The sequence below is a fragment of the Pelecanus crispus genome, chromosome 10, assembly GCF_030463565.1.
Source record: "Pelecanus crispus isolate bPelCri1 chromosome 10, bPelCri1.pri, whole genome shotgun sequence".
Classification (NCBI taxonomy): Eukaryota; Metazoa; Chordata; class Aves; order Pelecaniformes; family Pelecanidae; genus Pelecanus; species Pelecanus crispus.
This window is the reverse complement of record NC_134652.1, coordinates 19,472,747-19,490,829: the sequence shown is the minus strand read 5'-3', so window position 1 is coordinate 19,490,829 and position 18,083 is coordinate 19,472,747. Positions and strand designations below refer to the sequence as shown.

At 38.9% G+C, this 18,083-nt stretch overlaps 1 protein-coding gene across 1 annotated transcript in view; it reads right to left on the bottom strand.

Annotated features, from left to right (window-relative positions):
* Nucleotides 1–18,083, bottom strand: part of PLCE1 (phospholipase C epsilon 1) — a 162,889-nt gene that overhangs the window by 16,634 nt on the left and 128,172 nt on the right. The window contains 13 exon segments of the mRNA XM_075717436.1: nt 2,639–2,762; nt 3,783–3,941; nt 4,024–4,140; nt 4,570–4,677; nt 6,481–6,646; nt 6,794–6,855; nt 7,853–8,091; nt 9,035–9,171; nt 9,257–9,379; nt 14,732–14,891; nt 15,296–15,413; nt 16,290–16,472; nt 16,968–17,634. Coding sequence (XP_075573551.1) covers nt 2,639–2,762; nt 3,783–3,941; nt 4,024–4,140; nt 4,570–4,677; nt 6,481–6,646; nt 6,794–6,855; nt 7,853–8,091; nt 9,035–9,171; nt 9,257–9,379; nt 14,732–14,891; nt 15,296–15,413; nt 16,290–16,472; nt 16,968–17,634 — 2,363 coding nt within the window.

The window sequence follows — 18,083 nt, the reverse complement described above, 5'->3', positions numbered from 1 at the left end:
CCATTATTTAGATTAGTTTTGCCAAAATATCAACATAATTAAAGATCCCAACGACTAACCATTGTAATAAAGCAGTAAACCATGCTGCAGATGCCTTCATATATTGGAAGATGGGACTGTTTCTTGCTATCTCCAGATTTCTCAAAGCTTCTCTTAACTAGAACACTGCTCAAACATCACCTACTGCAGTTAGCTTGCAGTATTTTCCTGGCAAGTGTGTTAACAAAGATCTAAGTTTTTGACAGCAATTTACATCTACACTATCACCACCCTGTCCCATAAAAGGAATATTCTTAAGTAGCCAGCTAGGGCCAACTTTCTAGCAAAATGCAACTGAAGGCAGCACCGGCACCAAACTCATAAATCTTCCTATTAGCATAAATAACACTGCTAGCCTACAAGCAGTGTCAGGTCCTTAATTTTGTGACTGTTTTTTAACTTGTTAACATAGAAGCAAGTAATGTAAATAAGAGACCAACTGGAAAGAAGTCCTGTGCTGCAGGGCATGCTCGAGCCTTGCATCTTCTCTGAACACGGTACCTAGAACTTAAACAGGTACCCATTAGACTTAAAGTTTCAATGAGTGAAGTACTTCACCTAGGAGAACGTGCCCAACTGTGTCAGACCAATAGTTCATCTAGCTCAGCATTCTCTTTCTGACAGTGACAACGTTTTAAAGAGAACATCCAGTCACTAGTCATGGTCCACTTCCTTTGTACCGCCCCAACATCCACAACTGCTGAATATTAGGGATGTTGGACCATGCATTTCTACGTATAACATTTGCTTATAAACCTGTCCATGAGTCTGTCCTACCCTTTTTTTCAATCTGCTGATACCGTTTGCCTCTGCAATTTCCTGTGGCAGCAAATTCCGGAAGTTTACTACCAGCTGCACAAAGAAATACTTTACTTGTTTTAGACTGATCTTCCACTTGTTTTCCTGAGCACCTCCTAGATCTAATGAGTTAACAGTTCTGTACTCCTCTTATCCACCACCTCATGATTTAGTAAACCTGCTTCAAATTTACCCCTCAGTTCTCCTCTTTACCAGCTGGAGAATTCCAGCCTTTTCAGACTCGTGCAAGGCCACTGCCACACTCCCTTTACTTTTTCGGTTGCCCTTCCCTCTTAACATCCTTCTTGAGATCTGAAGGCAAGAACTGGACACAGAACTCAAGTTGTGGCACATTAATGTTTTACATAAAAGCAAAAAGATGTTTTGTTTTCAGTACTGTTCCTGATGATCCCCATCTTTTGGCTGTCACTGCACATCAAGCTGAGGATTTCAGAGAACTTTCAATAATTCCATGGTCTCCCAAATTGCTACTACCATTGTTGAGCTCAGAATCACATAAGCAAGTTTAAGTTTTTTCCCCTAAATGTATTACCTTATGTTTATCTACACTGAAGCGCAGCTGTAACTTTTTTGTCCCTTTGGTCAGTTTTGCAACCCATGTATGGAGTTCAACAATGGTGCAGCATTTAACTACCCAAAGAGCTTGGTATTACTTTTACCAGCACTGCTGTCTCATTGGGTAAACGCACTGTGATCTACTTTGATTTATTCTCTGACAATTACCGAAGAAAAATAATGAGTAACCCATTTAGATGCATCCAGCTTGTTCAATCCATGCATGGGGGTTTTGACAAATGTCCTTTGACAAAACTTGGGAGGATTAAATGCTTCTGACTGCAGCTGTTTGCTCAACCAGTATCTACCAGCCCCGCAGCAAGAGAAACAAAACAAGATGCATGACTTCAGCTCAGCCACCTCAGTTTGGCACACTCTGTCCTTCATCTGTAGTTAAATCAAACATGCCTGACTGAACTGGAGAGCTAAGGCAGTAGTGGAAGTTACTAACTGCAGTATTTTTTATCACCTCTGGCATGCCAATCATTATATCCAATCTATAAACCGCTCCTAAAGGTGGATTTATGCTAAACTGCCAGTTCCTGAAGGCTAGGATAGCTGAAGCCTAGACAGCGCATGAACTTACAAGGCAAGTCAGTAAGGCATGCCTTGCCATTTTTTCACTGAGCAGCTAAAGCTTTAATGAAGCCATCTTATTGAACAAGCCAGGGACTCAGTGGCTCCTCTACCTTTACACATGAAGTGAACAGCTGATGCTGAAAGTGCAACTAAAATACGTACTTCAGGGGATTCTGGGATTAGACAGTAACCAAGGAGGACTTTGGAGAATCTGCATCTTAGGTCAATTTAATGGCAGTCATGCAGATTCAAGGGCTAAGCCCGTTGTGAACCTTGAGCTTTCAGGTGTCTAAACTCCTTAGGAAAGACCATACAGGTGAATACAGATAGAGTACACTATGAACACCATCATTTTTGCATAATACAAATAATATAAAATATAATTTGTAAACACTACAATTTAGCATACACTGCACAGTTAAAACATCTAATAGTTGGAGTTAAAGTCATACTCAAATCCTCTACACAGTCAAATTATTTTCACAGCATTATAGACTACTGCACCAAAATGCCACGGAGGACATTTAGTACATCTTCCTCTCACAACTTACCTACATCACTTCTGAACTATAGTATTTACATGCCTTATTGCTACTGTTCTAACGACAGCACTGCAATAAATAAATAAATAAATAAATATTGTTACCATCAGAGAGAGATTCATAGTCATAGTCATATTCATCCTCTTCATCTTCTTCCTCTTCATTGGTAGGTGTGGGGTTGCTAGCGCCATTGCTAGCCTGTGCTTGCATATGTGCCAGCTGGTGAGCCTACAGCAACACAACCACTTATTACATTATTGGTAAGTATTTTTAAAAAGCAAAAGAGTTTTCATCACTGCTTGCATCTTGCATCTTATTTATATGAAAGCACTGATTATATATGAGAAATAAATAAGATCGTTAAGATCAAACTAAAATACCATTTTAAGGCTTTGAATATGAAGAAAATGTGTACTGGTAGAAAAATACCCAAAAAGATATGAAACCTGATTAATTATGGGAAAATGTCCACTTTGCACATTATTCAGAGCAAGACTGCCTTTTTCCATTCTGAGGTATGCTGTTTTGGAAACTTTTTTAAAAGATGGAGAATGCCCATATACTGGTACAATCAGTGTGATTTACTTATTCTGATACAAGAATTCAATTCTAATTCAATTGTGTTTACATTTTGGGTAAAAGCAATTAGTTTTCAAAGATTCAATCTAATTGCTGGCTAACCACAGACATTGTTAAATTGAGGGTACCAGAGATGCAGCCCTAATTTTTAGAAACCAGAAAAATTCTCATATTGCTCATAGTGCTCATAAGCACTATGTGAATAGCAGAGTCCCCCCAAAAGCGACTAAGAAACAGAGTATTTGCCTGGCTTGAATATGGAAAAAGAGACAAAGCAGAATACTATTAAAAATTACTACATTCTGCATATATACACATGTACTCAATGCATATCACTACTTCTCAACAAACATGAATAGTAAATGTTATAGCCTCAGAGTGCGACTTCATTTATGCTTATCACATAGGGCATGCGGTGCTAATCATAATATTATGAAGTATTATAAAACTAAAATACACTACAATTTTGTTATGCTGTATCTATACTTTACTATATGTCTTGTCTACTTATTTGAAAGTGTTCCAAGTCCACTGTGAGTCCTCCAAGCATGAATATGCATTAGATTATTCTGCTGTACATATTGGAATGGCAAAAACTTCAAACACAACAAATGAATTATTTCTAACAGAAGTTAGGTCTCACTGCTTGCTATTAAGGAAGGACTTTACCTTTTGCTTCAATATATCCACTGGTGTTTGATGGGCTTTCAGCTTCTTGTTTTTAAGCAGAATTTTTCTTTTCAGTTGGCCAGGTGAAGGAAGCATGGGATCATCAGAAAAGTCACTCTCAAATAAAAACTTCGTTACCAGCTTATCTCCAAATACATTCTGGAATATCAAGGGCATGTGATATAGTATGGAAAATCCCAAGGCATGTGCTTAGAATAATTTACCACAATTTATGGCCTACCTTGAAAATTTCAGCCATCTTGCGTTGCTGAGGCAATGAGCAGTGGTTTTCTATTGAAATGATAATTGGCATGTCGGAGGTGATAAATGCATTGCGATCAATAGCTTCAACTACCTCCTGTGAGAAAGAAAGGACCGTGAAAGAACATGTGATTATTTTGCTGCATTCAGTTAACCTACTGTTAGTTGAAAGGGGAGAAAAGAAGGCATCTGTTTTCCCCTCTAAGAAGAAAGAATCCACAATTTGCTTTCAAAACAAGCTCCTACAGATCAACCTAGCATCCCATTACAACAGAACTGGTAACAACTACTTATGTTAGTTATGTTGACAATAAAAATTACAGTACATATGCTACAAAAACTAATTTGAAGAGCCTAATGTTTACAATTGAAGAGTTCATGTCTGATGTAGTCCATAGTTCATACTCTATTAGGATTTAGCCCATTAGGATTTGTACTTTTCTAGTAGGTGAATTCTTTCCTTCATTAGAGAAAAAGTTACTGATTTTCTTCTCATTTTTGTTTCTATGTGCAATTACCAGCATACCTTAAAAGAGATCTTAGTAGTAAGAGTGTGCCCATGATAAATGATAGGCATCCCATCATCACCATCCCAGCAGTCTAATTCTACACTTCTGCAGCCTTGTAAAAGAACCTACAATGCAATTGAACAGTGTAAGCACATATAGCCACAGTCTCATGCCATCAAAGTGGAAGACAGACATTGCAGAGCTAAATGAAAGCCCAGTGATTCAGCAAAAGTGCTGGAAAGAGCAATCTCTATGGAGTAAACATAGCCCACAGAAGCTACAGTCCCCAGCTAACTGCCTTCCCCAAGTTGAGAAAGAGTGGGCAAATTTAGACAGCATTTTGTTCTTAGGAGTACCATAAAGCTTTGAAATTCATGCTATCTTACAGGACACGTGGAATCTGTTTGCAGGAAGTGGTTCTTAATGTATAGCTTAATGTTCTGAGGGAGAGAAACGTTTCTGTATTTCTACCTGCAAAAGCAACCACAAAGCAACATGGCAATTTATTCCAGGTTGCTACCATGACAGCTTATGGGCACGGCATCTACAGTTTGTTTGCTGGTTCTTTTTGTTGTTGTTGTTAGTTTTTTAAATAGAAGAAGGTCTGGAAAGAATGTCTTATGAACAACTTCCATAAGGATAGTTAGAATGGAAATGTACCAGGCCATCCTTTTTAATGATATTAAGCTAACTTACAGCCATCTATCCATCCATCTGTCCATCCATCCATCCATCCATCCATTTTTTATTTATTCCTGTATTTATTTTAGAAAGCCCTACTTGCTAGAAAACCAGTGAAAAAAGCAAAGAGGAAGGATGGAGGGAAAGGTCAGTCAACCCATCTGTTGGCAGCCCAGCTTATTATTGCTATCAATATTTAGCATGCCTAGCATTGAAAGAGTTATCTGTATTACAATTAAGTATTTTACTGAAAACAAAGATCTCGACAATCAAAACCATTTCCAGCAAAAACATTCATGAACAAAGAAAAAAATTACTTCTCCTATTCAAAACCTGAATAATTAGATTTCAGGCGGTTGTGTCCATAGCTGGCACACCACCACCTCTGTGAGAGCCAGACACACTGCGCCAGAACAAAGTGCCCCTTCTCTTCTGGTGACAACTACTTGAGGGACAGGAAGAAGCAAATTTTGGAGCCAGCTGAGCTCTATCTCACTTCCCATCTATTACCAACACAGCACTCACATCGCTCTGTGCAGCCTCCTTTGCAATTGCATTCAATGCAATCATGTTATCTGGGCTTTCCTAACACAGCCTCACCTGTGTGTCTCGTAACTCCAGGCGAAGCAGCACATGGGATGCCAGATGAGCCCTTCTCAATGGCGAGTCATTAACGTGTAGAGTAATGAAAACACTACTCACAGGAAGTTTGATGCTTTCTCTAGCATTTGGTAAATACACAGACATACAAATATATATACAAACACACACAGAACCAAATGCCTTAGGGAGAAATTGTTCTCCTCCTGCTCACCACCAATCAGGCATAAAGTCTAAAAAAATGTAGAATATTCCTAGAAGTAATGTTTTTAGAAGTTATAGTTCCATTTGAAATTTGTCTTTGCAGTGCAATGTACAGTATTTGAGTAGTGTTTTTGACATCTGAATGAACTAAAATATTAGATCAGTCTTTCCTGTGGGAAAGTCTAATTTTAGAAGGTTGGGTCAGACCAACTGGTGTCTAAATGCTATGAATCTCAAACTAAACCCATTTTTTTGCCTTAGAAAAGGCATTTGAGCACAACTGTGCTTACAGGCAGCTTTCCCACACATCATGTTTTCCAACGTTTTGCAAGCAGGGGTTTAGGACATTTAGATTTTCAAAGCAAAAGGTCACGTTTCTGCGACTTGCCAGTTAAACAAACAAGTTCATGTTGAAAACTATATAACAATCCAGTTGTACATACCTGGCTGTAGAGCTCTACCGAGGACTCCCCTTTAAGCTGATGGCCAGTAAGGTAAGTATTGTGTGAAGATTCTATGTAGTAATATGACAGTGGAAATTGCAAGTCCTCAGCATTCTCTTGTGACTCATCGTTTTTGGAGGCAAAGTTGTCTTTATCCATCAAAAATCTAGGGGTGAGAAGATGTGAGGAAATTTTATGCTGTGCTGTGTATTTTGTGACTGTCATACAAACATCAATACACTGGTGTCATCTTTTTTAAAAATACATATAGATATAGATATATATAAAAAATAATTAATATATAAATAATTACCTTGCAAATCCTTCAAAAGATAGCAGCCCCTGCTGGCACATATTCACACTGGGTTCAAATTTCTATAAAGAGAAAGAAATTTAAGAGAGTAACAATTCTTAGAAATACATCTTTTTCATATTTTCATAGTGTGGTCTGTTCACTGAACTAACCAGTTAGTATCTAAAACCAGTCTTTTTGTGGATAAGGTAGTTAGGTGCCTGCAGTATGCTCATGCTCATTTTACAAATCACTAAACAAGCATGCTAAACTCATAGTTGTAAATAATAGAATCATTCAGGTTAGAAAGGGTGTTGGGAGGTCATCTAGTCCAACATCCTGCTCAAAGCAGACTCAGCACTTAAACTGAAATTAAAAAGAACCTATAATCAGGCATCCTTCTCCTATCTATTGTGCTTAACACACTGCCATCTCTAATTAAAGAGACTTGTGGTATGCCAACTTGAGGTTTCTTAAGAATTTCTGGTTTTTAAACTTTGCAATTTTATATTACATGTTGATAGCTGAAATATACAGTTTTCAGCCTTTGTTAACTGCTACATGGGAGTGTATTAATTATGCGTGTTTGGAGGAATTCAAAATTTTCTACATACTTTTCAATCACTTCAGCCACTGTACAGAAGGGAATAAAATGTCTGTGTTTGCTCAGGAAATTTTTTTATAATAAAATAAAAATATGTGGAAATGGTGTTTTTTTAAGTTCCAAATTAGGGTTAGGCTCTACCAAAGGCGGTCACAGACAAGAATAAAACAATGCACTGTCATGGATACTTTTCCTAAGTGGTGACACCCTTTTCTGGATAAAGCACACGCAGCCAATAAAACTGTTTGTTTGCATGCTTTTTTTTTTCTTTTTATGGACATACTTATGGGCATCTGCACTATTTTATAGCCCAGAATAATGACAGTATTAAATTTTAAATTCAATTAAACTGTAGTGACAACATCAGTGTGGAAGGAGATATCCACACAGATATGCTATTCTGACTACAAGGCGGACAATGCTAGTGGGGAAAACAGAGTAAGTAAAAGGAATTGCAAGATGTATATATTACAGACCTGGATAATACTGAGGATTTCATCATAGGTACAGTGCTCTCCTTGGCAATTCACTAGGAAGTCGTTTAGCTGCTGGATTCCCACTCCAAATACTCCCAGCGATGTGCTTTCAACTCCAGTACCATTGGTTACGATACTGGCAGCAGCAATAGCATCAGATATTTGCCTCTGGTTGTCTGACAGTTGCTGCCTGCTCTTAATGAACAAACCAAGGTCTGAAACATTCCTAGTCAACAGATCTTAAAAGAAAAAAAGATAAATATAAGCTATATAATTACGTGTATTATGTATAGAATATAATGCAATATATCACACACATGAATATCTGACCGAATATTTTAGCCATGACCTAGTAAATTAGAACAAAACCATCTTGTTTCTATTCACTACTAGAAGAAAGAGTATTAAGCATGTGTGAAAATGGTGGGAGTGGACTATAAGTGTTCAATTTCTATAAACAAAATCCCGGAACCTTGAACACAGATTCACACCCTCTCACACACTGTCACCCAGGACCCTCCTGCTTCCTCTCACCACCACGTAGAGCCCCAAAGCCTTTCCTTCACTGTGTACAACCCCACACCCTTCCTGCGCGATCACCGTTTCTCTTCTTCCAGTCCCATATGCCAATTGCACTGTATCGTCCCCACAGGCTGCTGGGCAGAAAGACTGTTTTCTTTAAATGTGGACAAAGCTCCAGACTTAGATTATGGTAACTGGGGAATGTAAAGGGGGACAGAGGTTTCCTTCCCCCTTGTCCCGCATAAAGCAGATCTACTAGGAAACCAGATAGGAAAAAAAAAAAACAAATGAGACACAGGCCACAACCTTCTCATTTCTCCTCCCTACACTTGCTCAGTGTTTTAGACCTTCCAGACCTCCTCCAACCAGATCCCTGTGTTGGGCCCAGCCACCCAGCAGCAAGTTTTATGCCTCTGCTATACCGGTTACAAATATATCTGGCTAACATGAAGCAGGAATAATTTTCCTCCCCTTCATTTCTGAACAAAGAACCTGTCTTACATCCTGCTAACTAGGTATATTAGTGGAGGTATGGCAGCAATCCTCTACTTAAACTTATAATTGATAGTTATTTATGAGACTGATTGAGACACTTTTTCTTAAGGCCAATAACTGAAGCTGTTCAGCAGTCTAACAGCTGTATTTTCCTCTTTAACAAACCTAAATCAGGCTGAAATCCACTGCTATTTTCATCAATCTTCAAATTAGTGTAAAGTGGAGCAGGCTCTAAACCAGATCGATTGCAAGGCACAGCATAGACATCGAAAAGGTCTTTCAGATCCTTGCGGCTACGGACACTGTGAAAAGAGTTGAGAAGTTCAGTTTTTGCTCTTTTATAAACTTGGATGAATGAGATCAGTACAGAATAAAAATATATTTTACCTGAAAGATTTGAAGAGCTCTACAAACTCCACAAAAGTCATGTTACTATCAGACACCATGAAGTTCTGAAACCCCTTCATTCCTCCTTTAACGCGGCCATGCCAGCTACTGCTGCTCCATGTGCTAAATCAGAAATAGACTGCTGTAGTTTGGCTACGTTAAATTTCTACTTATTGAAATATTACATATTACTGCATTAACACTTTATTTGTGCTCTCCTTAATGCATTTATTACCAATATCCAGAAGAAGCAAATAAAGCAGTATCTTATAAGATGCATAACAACAGTTTGTACCTTCTTGGTTTACAGCAGCTATTCTTTTCCCTCAAGACAACTGCAGACTTTGCCAGGATTGATAACGTATATGCATGCTATTTAAAACTCTTCCATGTGCAAAAGGGCCTGATGCAAATGGCATAAATGAAAGCATTCTCATTTTCCCTTTACAGAAAACAATGCCAGTATTCTTGTAGCGCAGGCTGTTTATGAGGTTCATTGAAGATTTGCTAAGGGAAAAATAAAACGGATGTAGAATTCCTTAAAGCTCTGCGCTGTCAAAATAAAATAGTAATATTCTCACTGGATGTTCAAGAAAAATATTTTCCTTATGCACCTGGCGTTTCTTATACCTGGGAGTGTTAAAGGTGCAGATTTTAAGAAGCATAACCCTTCCACTTTCCTGGCACTCAACCCTCATTGTTTCCCAGCCCATGGTTTCCCAGACACTTCCCAAGAAGAGTTGGGATTATCATCAGATATCTCAAAGACAGGTCAACCTACAATCCTTTTCTTTTAGGCTTGGACAGTAGCCTCTGGAGGACATTTCCTTCTAGAAACGAGGTTCTAATGATTTCCTGCTTTCAGCTTTGTGGGCTGAAGGAACGAAAGCAGACTGGAATTTCTTGAGAGCAAAGGCAGAAGATGACCACAGAAACAGCTAGCTGTTTGGTGCTAATTATTTTAGTTCACTTGAGTAATACCAAGCCCACCCAATTTCTTTATAGCTGCAATTGTTAACCTAAGTTGAGCAGCTGAGCAAAGTTGTTGAGGCAGAACCAGTACATTTCCAAAAGCCACATCCCAAAATATTTAGGCTACTACAGGATTTACACTAGTAAGTGTAGTTAGGCCCCAACTTGAACCATCCCTTGAGCAGTATGAACAAGTCCTTAGCAAATTTCATGTACTGATTTGCAATGATGAGCCGAGCTCTTGAGCCCCTTCCTGGCCTAAACACCAATAAACACATGCTGCAGGAATGGGGTCAGCCAGCACCAGCATCCTGAAAAGGGAGGGATCTAAGCAGCCAGCACGAATATCAAGAATTATCTAGTTCAAACCATAACTAACTCCAGAAGTTACAGTATTTGTTTCAAAATATCAGACTAGGTGACCGTGTGTCAGACTTTATTGCTCTGTAATGTTCAAATCTACAAACCCATTAATACATGAATCCTGCCATCAGGTTCAGTACAAACAGTTCCAACAGCTGTGATGGAAAAACGGGACCAGCTTGTTGTCCAGTGTTTGTAAAGACATTTGCAGTCACCTGCTACAAGCAGGACTTGCTTACAGGAGACTTTTTATATAAATACGCTAGATCAGATTCCTCAGTTCACTCCTGGCCTGGGATGGATGTGTGCAATTGCAAACAGAACGTGATTTTAAAGTATTAAAAAATACCACCTACTTTAGTTGATAATGTTCAATTTGTTTGACATCACTACGGCAAGTACTGACATACTGCATACAATTTTTTGGCTAAAGTAATTCCTAACATTTTTATCAGACAAGACCATGATGAGGAAAGTCTCTTGACTCCAGAAAACAGACTGAAACTGTAGAGTACCAAATGGAAGAACAGCAGCAGATGATAATGCTCAGCATTTCACCAGATCTGATCACTAAAGAGTATCTTCCACAATTGTTCCGTGGGTAATACATAGAGCTTGTTAAAAAATGCTAAAAACCCCAAGAAAACCCCACTACTGCCAACAACTGAAACTGTAATTAGTAGCAGTCTGGATTATACCTGCATAAAGCTAACAAGAGAGGCAGTTTACTCTCTCTCTGCAAAAAAAACCCCATCTCTAATTTTCCATATCCTGTTACCTGTTTCCTAGTGCCCCTACCACCCTTTCCCCTGCTTCCTCCACCTTCTTCTCCTCCAAAGAACTTGGGAATTTGCTGGATGGACATCTGCTTTGAAAGAATGACAGAAGACAGCTGCAGGCTACCTGTTTGGAAATTATCTGGACATCTGGACTGTACAAGGATTTATTCTCAATGTAAAATATTTGTAAGGAGGTCAGGAATATTAAGATTGTGAGTTATATATATAAAAATACCGTTTTCCATTCTCTAACTATAAGAATTACTATTATTTAAAATGTACAATAAAGATGGTCAGGTCCTCCTCTTTTTAAATTGTTATCATTATATTTAGATTTTTTTTTTTCACTTTAAGAAATTTTATTTTATTTAGCGCTTCTCACTTGGTGGAGACAATCTAATTTACTGGTTGGGTAAAGTTAATGCACATATTATATGGCAACAGAAAAAGAACTAGAAGTCGCTCTTGCTCTCCCTCTCGCTGCTACACTGCAGCTAACAATCATTTGTTACCAGCTCAGCTTTCTGTGTCGCAAAGGCTTCTGCGCAGCCCGGTGGGACCCTCCCCTCCGCTCCCCACTCTCCTAAGCTCTGGGTTCTGTGAGGGATCATGCACTCACCTAACGTGCACAACCAGCTTATGTCCAACACTGCCTCCAATTATGAAGCCTTGTCAGTGTTTGAGTCTAAATCTAGACACTAATCCGAATTAATAAACTCTGTTGGCTCTAATCTGTGCAGAGCCATACTAATGCGTACAAGCACTCCCAGTGGATCCTGTATTTCCTAGGTTATTTCATTATCTAGGTCATTCCAACTTTCTGTTACTTTGGAAAATGGATACTTCATTTTATCTTAATTTATGATGCTACTGACAAAACTGGTTGGGTATTACTAAGTATATAACTTGATTTTGATGAGACTGCAGAATTAACAACAAAAATGGAGCAAAAAGAAACAAAAGATATCTGCGTTCAGCCTGTGTGGGTTCCCAAACTTACTTTGCTTGTGCATCACTGCTGTCAAGGGCAGCAGCTTCCAGGAAGCACACTGCGCTGCTTGCAGGCTATACATACCACAGCTTGTGGCCCACTGCCCCAGTCTGCTCCTCCATCAGTTCCATCTATACTGCTAAAGGCATCCATCCTGCCACTTTTCCCGAGTGGAGCAGAAAGGCTCACCTTCACATTGCTCTGCACTGCCCAGCAACTGGCTCAGGTCTGGTTTGGTCCCCCATGGTGGCTTGCCTGTCTCTAGGACATCATTTTCATTTTTGGTGTGAGTAATATCTGAAGTGGCTGAAATAAGCTGTGGGATATGTTATTGCCTGACAGACTGCCATTTATTTAATGTAACACAAAGCAGTAGGACGTGCCATGAGCGTGGGTGGATTGCCTGAAGGTACAATCCTTGCCGGGAATGTGTCCTGTAAGACAGTATATTGTAGATGGTTTGAGACTAAGCTCTCCATCCATACTATCTAATTACAGAAGTCTCTGGAGCAAATATTCCCAGAACTGCACCTGAATTCCATCTTGGAGGCAACCAGTTGGTTTACTCTAAAAGAGATCCCAGGAGTGAATTAATACAGTTACAGGGTCGATGATCACAGGACTTTGCAGCAAAGCAGAGAGCCAACTATTTGACAGCTTAGACTTACTGATCACAGTTGAGGCACTACAGATATTTATTTATTTAGCACATGTGAAGTGTCCACACACATGAAAACTGGCAAGCACAATTCAGACCCATCAAGGGTCCAAAGGGTAAATACCAAGAATAAAACTCTCTCCAGTGCTCCAAGTCTCTTAATGGCTCATGAAAACTGGGTCAAGATAAAACATGTAATTCTGTTCTAAGGAAGATTTCCTCACGACACATGAAACAGCCATACAGCTGTATCCTGAGCAAATTCTAGCAAGAAGGGTTGTATCAAGTTGGGGAGAGCTCTACCAAGCGATGCTGTGGAGTTTCCAAACAACTTTGCCAGGGAAAGCCTGTCATAACTCGGGGAGGCCCACAGTGCTAAGCTGTGCAGCGATCTGTACAGAAACCCAGGACTGAGAGGATTTAAAGTAACATTAGCTGTCCTTCCCCCGGGAATGAGAGTTCTCCATTGAGCCTTTTAATCTCATTTAGAGAACAACAATTATTTTGGCATAAAAGCAAAAAGCAGATTTGCAAAACAGAGAAGCATTTTCCAGAGGTAGTAAAGCAGTATTTCTTCAGTTCAGTGTAAAAGAGAGCTGTTCCAACCCTTAAAAAAAATAAGACAAATGTCTTACAGAGATAAATCCTAATCTGGCACATTCATCCCATGGTTGTGCATGACAGTGAAGAACAAAAAGTAAAGAACATAGTAAGAGCCTCAGAAAGCAGTGTTAAAAGGAGAAGCAGCCAACCACAGATGTCCACAGGCAGCTCTACTACTCACATCCACTGCCAAACCCAACTGTTTTAAGTGTAAAAAAAAATCCCTAAGAAATACACAACATAAACCATTACACAAGACGTCTCTTAAAAAATAATGTTCTACCAGCAGCAGAACAGCATTCTTTACCACTGCTGTCCTGGAAACCCCAAGATTCATACTCATAACCATACCTCAGTATTCATTCTGTTAAAAGGCACTAGAAGGACTTTGTCGAGATTCTCTTCTTGTATGTCATAAAGTGCCATCCACATCCCTAACATATTATCCTTGCTATATTATTATTACCACAACTACTACCACCACCACCATTAGTGCCATTCATAGAACTAATACATTAGTGCACTATGTCACTGCACAACCACAGCACGACCTTTTGCACTGCCTAAGTGGCACAAAAAGGATGAATGTTCGAGGAGAGGCCTGCAAGAGAAAGATTTCAAATCTGTTCCTCCAATTCCTCGAGACAGTACAGCAATCATCACCAGAAATGTCAGCAAAAGTTAATACTCCCTCAGGTAGAAATTACTTGTGCTGAGAAACCTCAGAACTTCAGTCCACACATCTATAACGCTTCTGTTCATTTTTATTATACACGAGACATCTATAACTATGTTTCAGAGAAGATCTGGAGAAAGAGTTAAACTCCGTATTTGTGTATATTTGGAACAGCATTCCAATCTGCTTCTGTGACAGACATAAACTGAAGCATGCTGCTCTGGGACTTGCTACAAAGCCATCCTCATATTCATGGTATTTCAGCTTAAATGTGCTATGTTGTTCTACAATGTATTTTAGATGTCTGTCAAAAGGCTAATGACACTTCTGGCACTGTTTTTGTCAGATTTCGTCAGTTTGGCACAAAAACCACCTTTGATGAGAATTAAGTAACAGTAACTCTTTTTAATCAAAGCACTGATTTTGTCCTTACCTAGACTGACTCTTGCTTGAAGACATTACAGGAGAGGAGACTGGTCTTGCTGGTGAAGATGTTGTAGCTCCTAAATTAGGAGATCCAGATGCTGTCAGAGAGTGAGCTCTTCTTGATGGCAGATTATTAGATGGAGAAGCATTAATAATAATATTTTGATCTGTGGAGAAAACAAAGGTTTGCAGCACAATTACAACATTTGGCCCAATAAAAATGCTTTTGTCCAAGAGACCTATATCATAATTAATTAACGCACAGTACAACACTAAAGGGATTCTAGATTTGTCCCAAGACAGTCAAAAAGATACATTCTGAACAACACTTACATACCCATTTCATCTGAATGGAAAAGAAGGGCTACTGAAACTAAATGAAAGAACAGTCATGAACTACAGAAATTAATTTAGAAATCTATAGCATTTAGAGTTTCAACTGCAAAAGTAGTTTTATATCATAAATGTATTTTTAACACCATGTATAAATGTATTTTTAACACCATGTCTGTATAAAAAGACTTTGAGCAAAACCCTGAGGGACTTTTAAGTACTGAAGCTATGTATCTACCTGGTTCTTCTTGTTCATCAATATCTTGAGGATCCGAACCACTTCTATTACGATATTCCTTACAGCTTTTTGCCTTCCGAGTTGCCATTTCGTCATCAGCGGCCTCTCCACTTTCACCCTAGAAATAATGAGCCCTATTAATAAACATCCCGAAAACACTGCTTTTCCCATTCTTTATCAGTGCAATCTGTAACAAAACCATGAGATAAATCAGCTATTCCTTATGAAACAGACTCCTGTAAGGCTGACACCAGTAGAAAAGAGACAACTTAAACAGGATACATAGCGAAGTGTGGGACCATTAGGTGTTACCTCAGTTTGACATCACACAGAAGACAACAACGATCGCGCCTCTCTAAAGTGGTGCAGCTGGTTTCACACTATTCCACTGGTGCATAGGAGCCCTAAAGAGGATGGATCTTGTCATTTGATGATCTCCCCTACCTGCCCACTAGAACACGTGGATAGCGTAGAGCTGCTAGTCCCTACATTTTCCTCTCTCGTGGCTATTGCTGAAAGTGATTGAGTCCAGGAAAACAGAGGAGTCCGTCAGACGGAGTCCAGTGTTCCTGTCAGCCACGTAAGATAAAACTGCATTCTAACCTGAGGTGGAATAACTGTGGTGATGTTTTTGGGAACATGAGAACAAGAAGGAGCAAAGAAACTGACACCACCCTCCAAACATCACTTTGCACATTAGTATTTTTATTACCACCAATATTTAACCTTTAAACTGAGGTAGCACCTAAAGCCCTCCACAAGATTCTGTTCCCTTCTGCCAGCGCCAGTGCACACGTGTTCTGAGAATGCTTCACACATGAGAAAAGAAACCCAAACTAGTAGAAAACAATAAGCCCAAAACCTGAAACTGCAACAAACAGTTTTAAAATTATCATCTAACTTCTTTTCTCTGGTTCAGAATACACAGTCACTGTAGGAAGGAAACAAATCAGCCAAATGAGCAACAAAATACATGAATGATAAAATATTCTACCCTCATGAGTACTTTCTTCTTTTTCTTGGCTGTGCTTATTCCCAGAGTGTTGTTTCGCTGTACACTAGGTTTCTCGGTGCTTTTGGTGAGAGTTCCTGTGCTTGTGTTTCTTGCACTCCACCGTCTGCCTCCAAACAGTTCAACGGCCTGAGCCAAGGTTGGGCCTTCAAACCTTCCATCCTCCTACAAAAATTGTCAGCGTTAACAAAACAAGGAGAATAAGAGGAGACACATTTTGTTAAGCCATAATATAGACATCTCTAAGGAGCCAATGAAAGACAAAACATCAAGAGGAGGCAATTTTTAATTACTGCATGAATACCAAAGGGCTATTTTGTTTGCTATTTTGGGGGTTTTTTTTGGCCCTAACTCTCATCACTCAGTACTTCAGCACCCTTTTTCAAGTACAGTCATTGCTTTTTCTTTAATAAAATACTCCAAAACTCCAAACATATGAAGAGCTTCATAATAAAAAAAGATTTAACTTCAGTGTATTGAAAACATGCAAGGTTTGACAGAACATTATGTGGAGAATCAGGTCTTATTGACTTAAGCTGTGTTACAAAGTTGGAGATTTGGCGTTCATCTTTAATCTTAGCTTACTTATAATAGAAACTAATTGCCTTACATTAAGTTGTTGACATCTTTGAACTTATACAAAATCACAGCATCTTTTACCTGGTAAAGGCTGACATACTGTTTCCGTAGCCATTGTAGTCTTTGATCAGGAAATCTCCTCATTTTTCTTACAGCTTTAATCAATTCCAGCAATCCATCATATAGCATTCTGGCAGTATATTTTGGAGCAACAAAGTGCAGCAACTTATTATCAGTAGTCTGAAGTCCATAAAGTAGTGTTATACCATTTTCTTCAAGGGCCATATTACAAAGTTTATTTTGAACACACACAGTGTGCATATCAATGCCAGAGTGTCCCATATATACAGCCTTGGCTGAAAACAAGTCCAAAAAACCTTCCACTAGTCCAGCATTACCAAGGAACTGGTATTTACCAAGCTCAGCAGCATTACCCAGCATACTCAGTTTTGCCTTAGAATTTGCAGGGCAAACTGTTGTGGGTTTTGTCCAAGTCAAAGTACTATTGTCAGGCTGAAGTTGAAGAAAGCAACGTGCTGAGAGATGTGTCTCCTGGTCATAATGAATGACGGTGGCCCCTTGTTGCATGAACTGATGGACATCAGCCCTGATAGACAACACATACCAGGGAATGAGTTCTATCCCATGGCAGAAAGCCTTTTGTTGCTCTTCTGTTGAATTGGTGTCCCACTCCTTCAACTGCTCAAATATATCACTTTCAGAATCTGAAAGATCTCCAATTATAAATCTGTAAGTGAACAATGACTTACATTTAGTGATACAGGTACTGATTTATGCCAGGATTGATGAATATTTTTTCTGCTGTAGTTTAAATAAAAAGAATACTATTGTCACTATATAATTTGGACTTACTGGAACATCTGTAGTTTTTACAGTATTACAATTTATGATATTGCAATTTTGAATTAATTAATAGATGCTGCTACAATTAATTATAACTCCTGTAACAATATAATTATATTTTCTTAGAACTTTCCAAACATTACATTAACAAGAAAAACCTTCAGTTTGGATCTTAAAGCCAAGTGATTCCAGTTTCTAAATCCACAGCATAAGATCGCTTCAGTTGATACATCAAGTACCATATGTGGAAACTGTTAGCAGGATCCTGTGCCCTGAATACAGGACTTCTAATCTCTGTTCTGTTATTGATTTAACGTGCAGACCTTTCACATT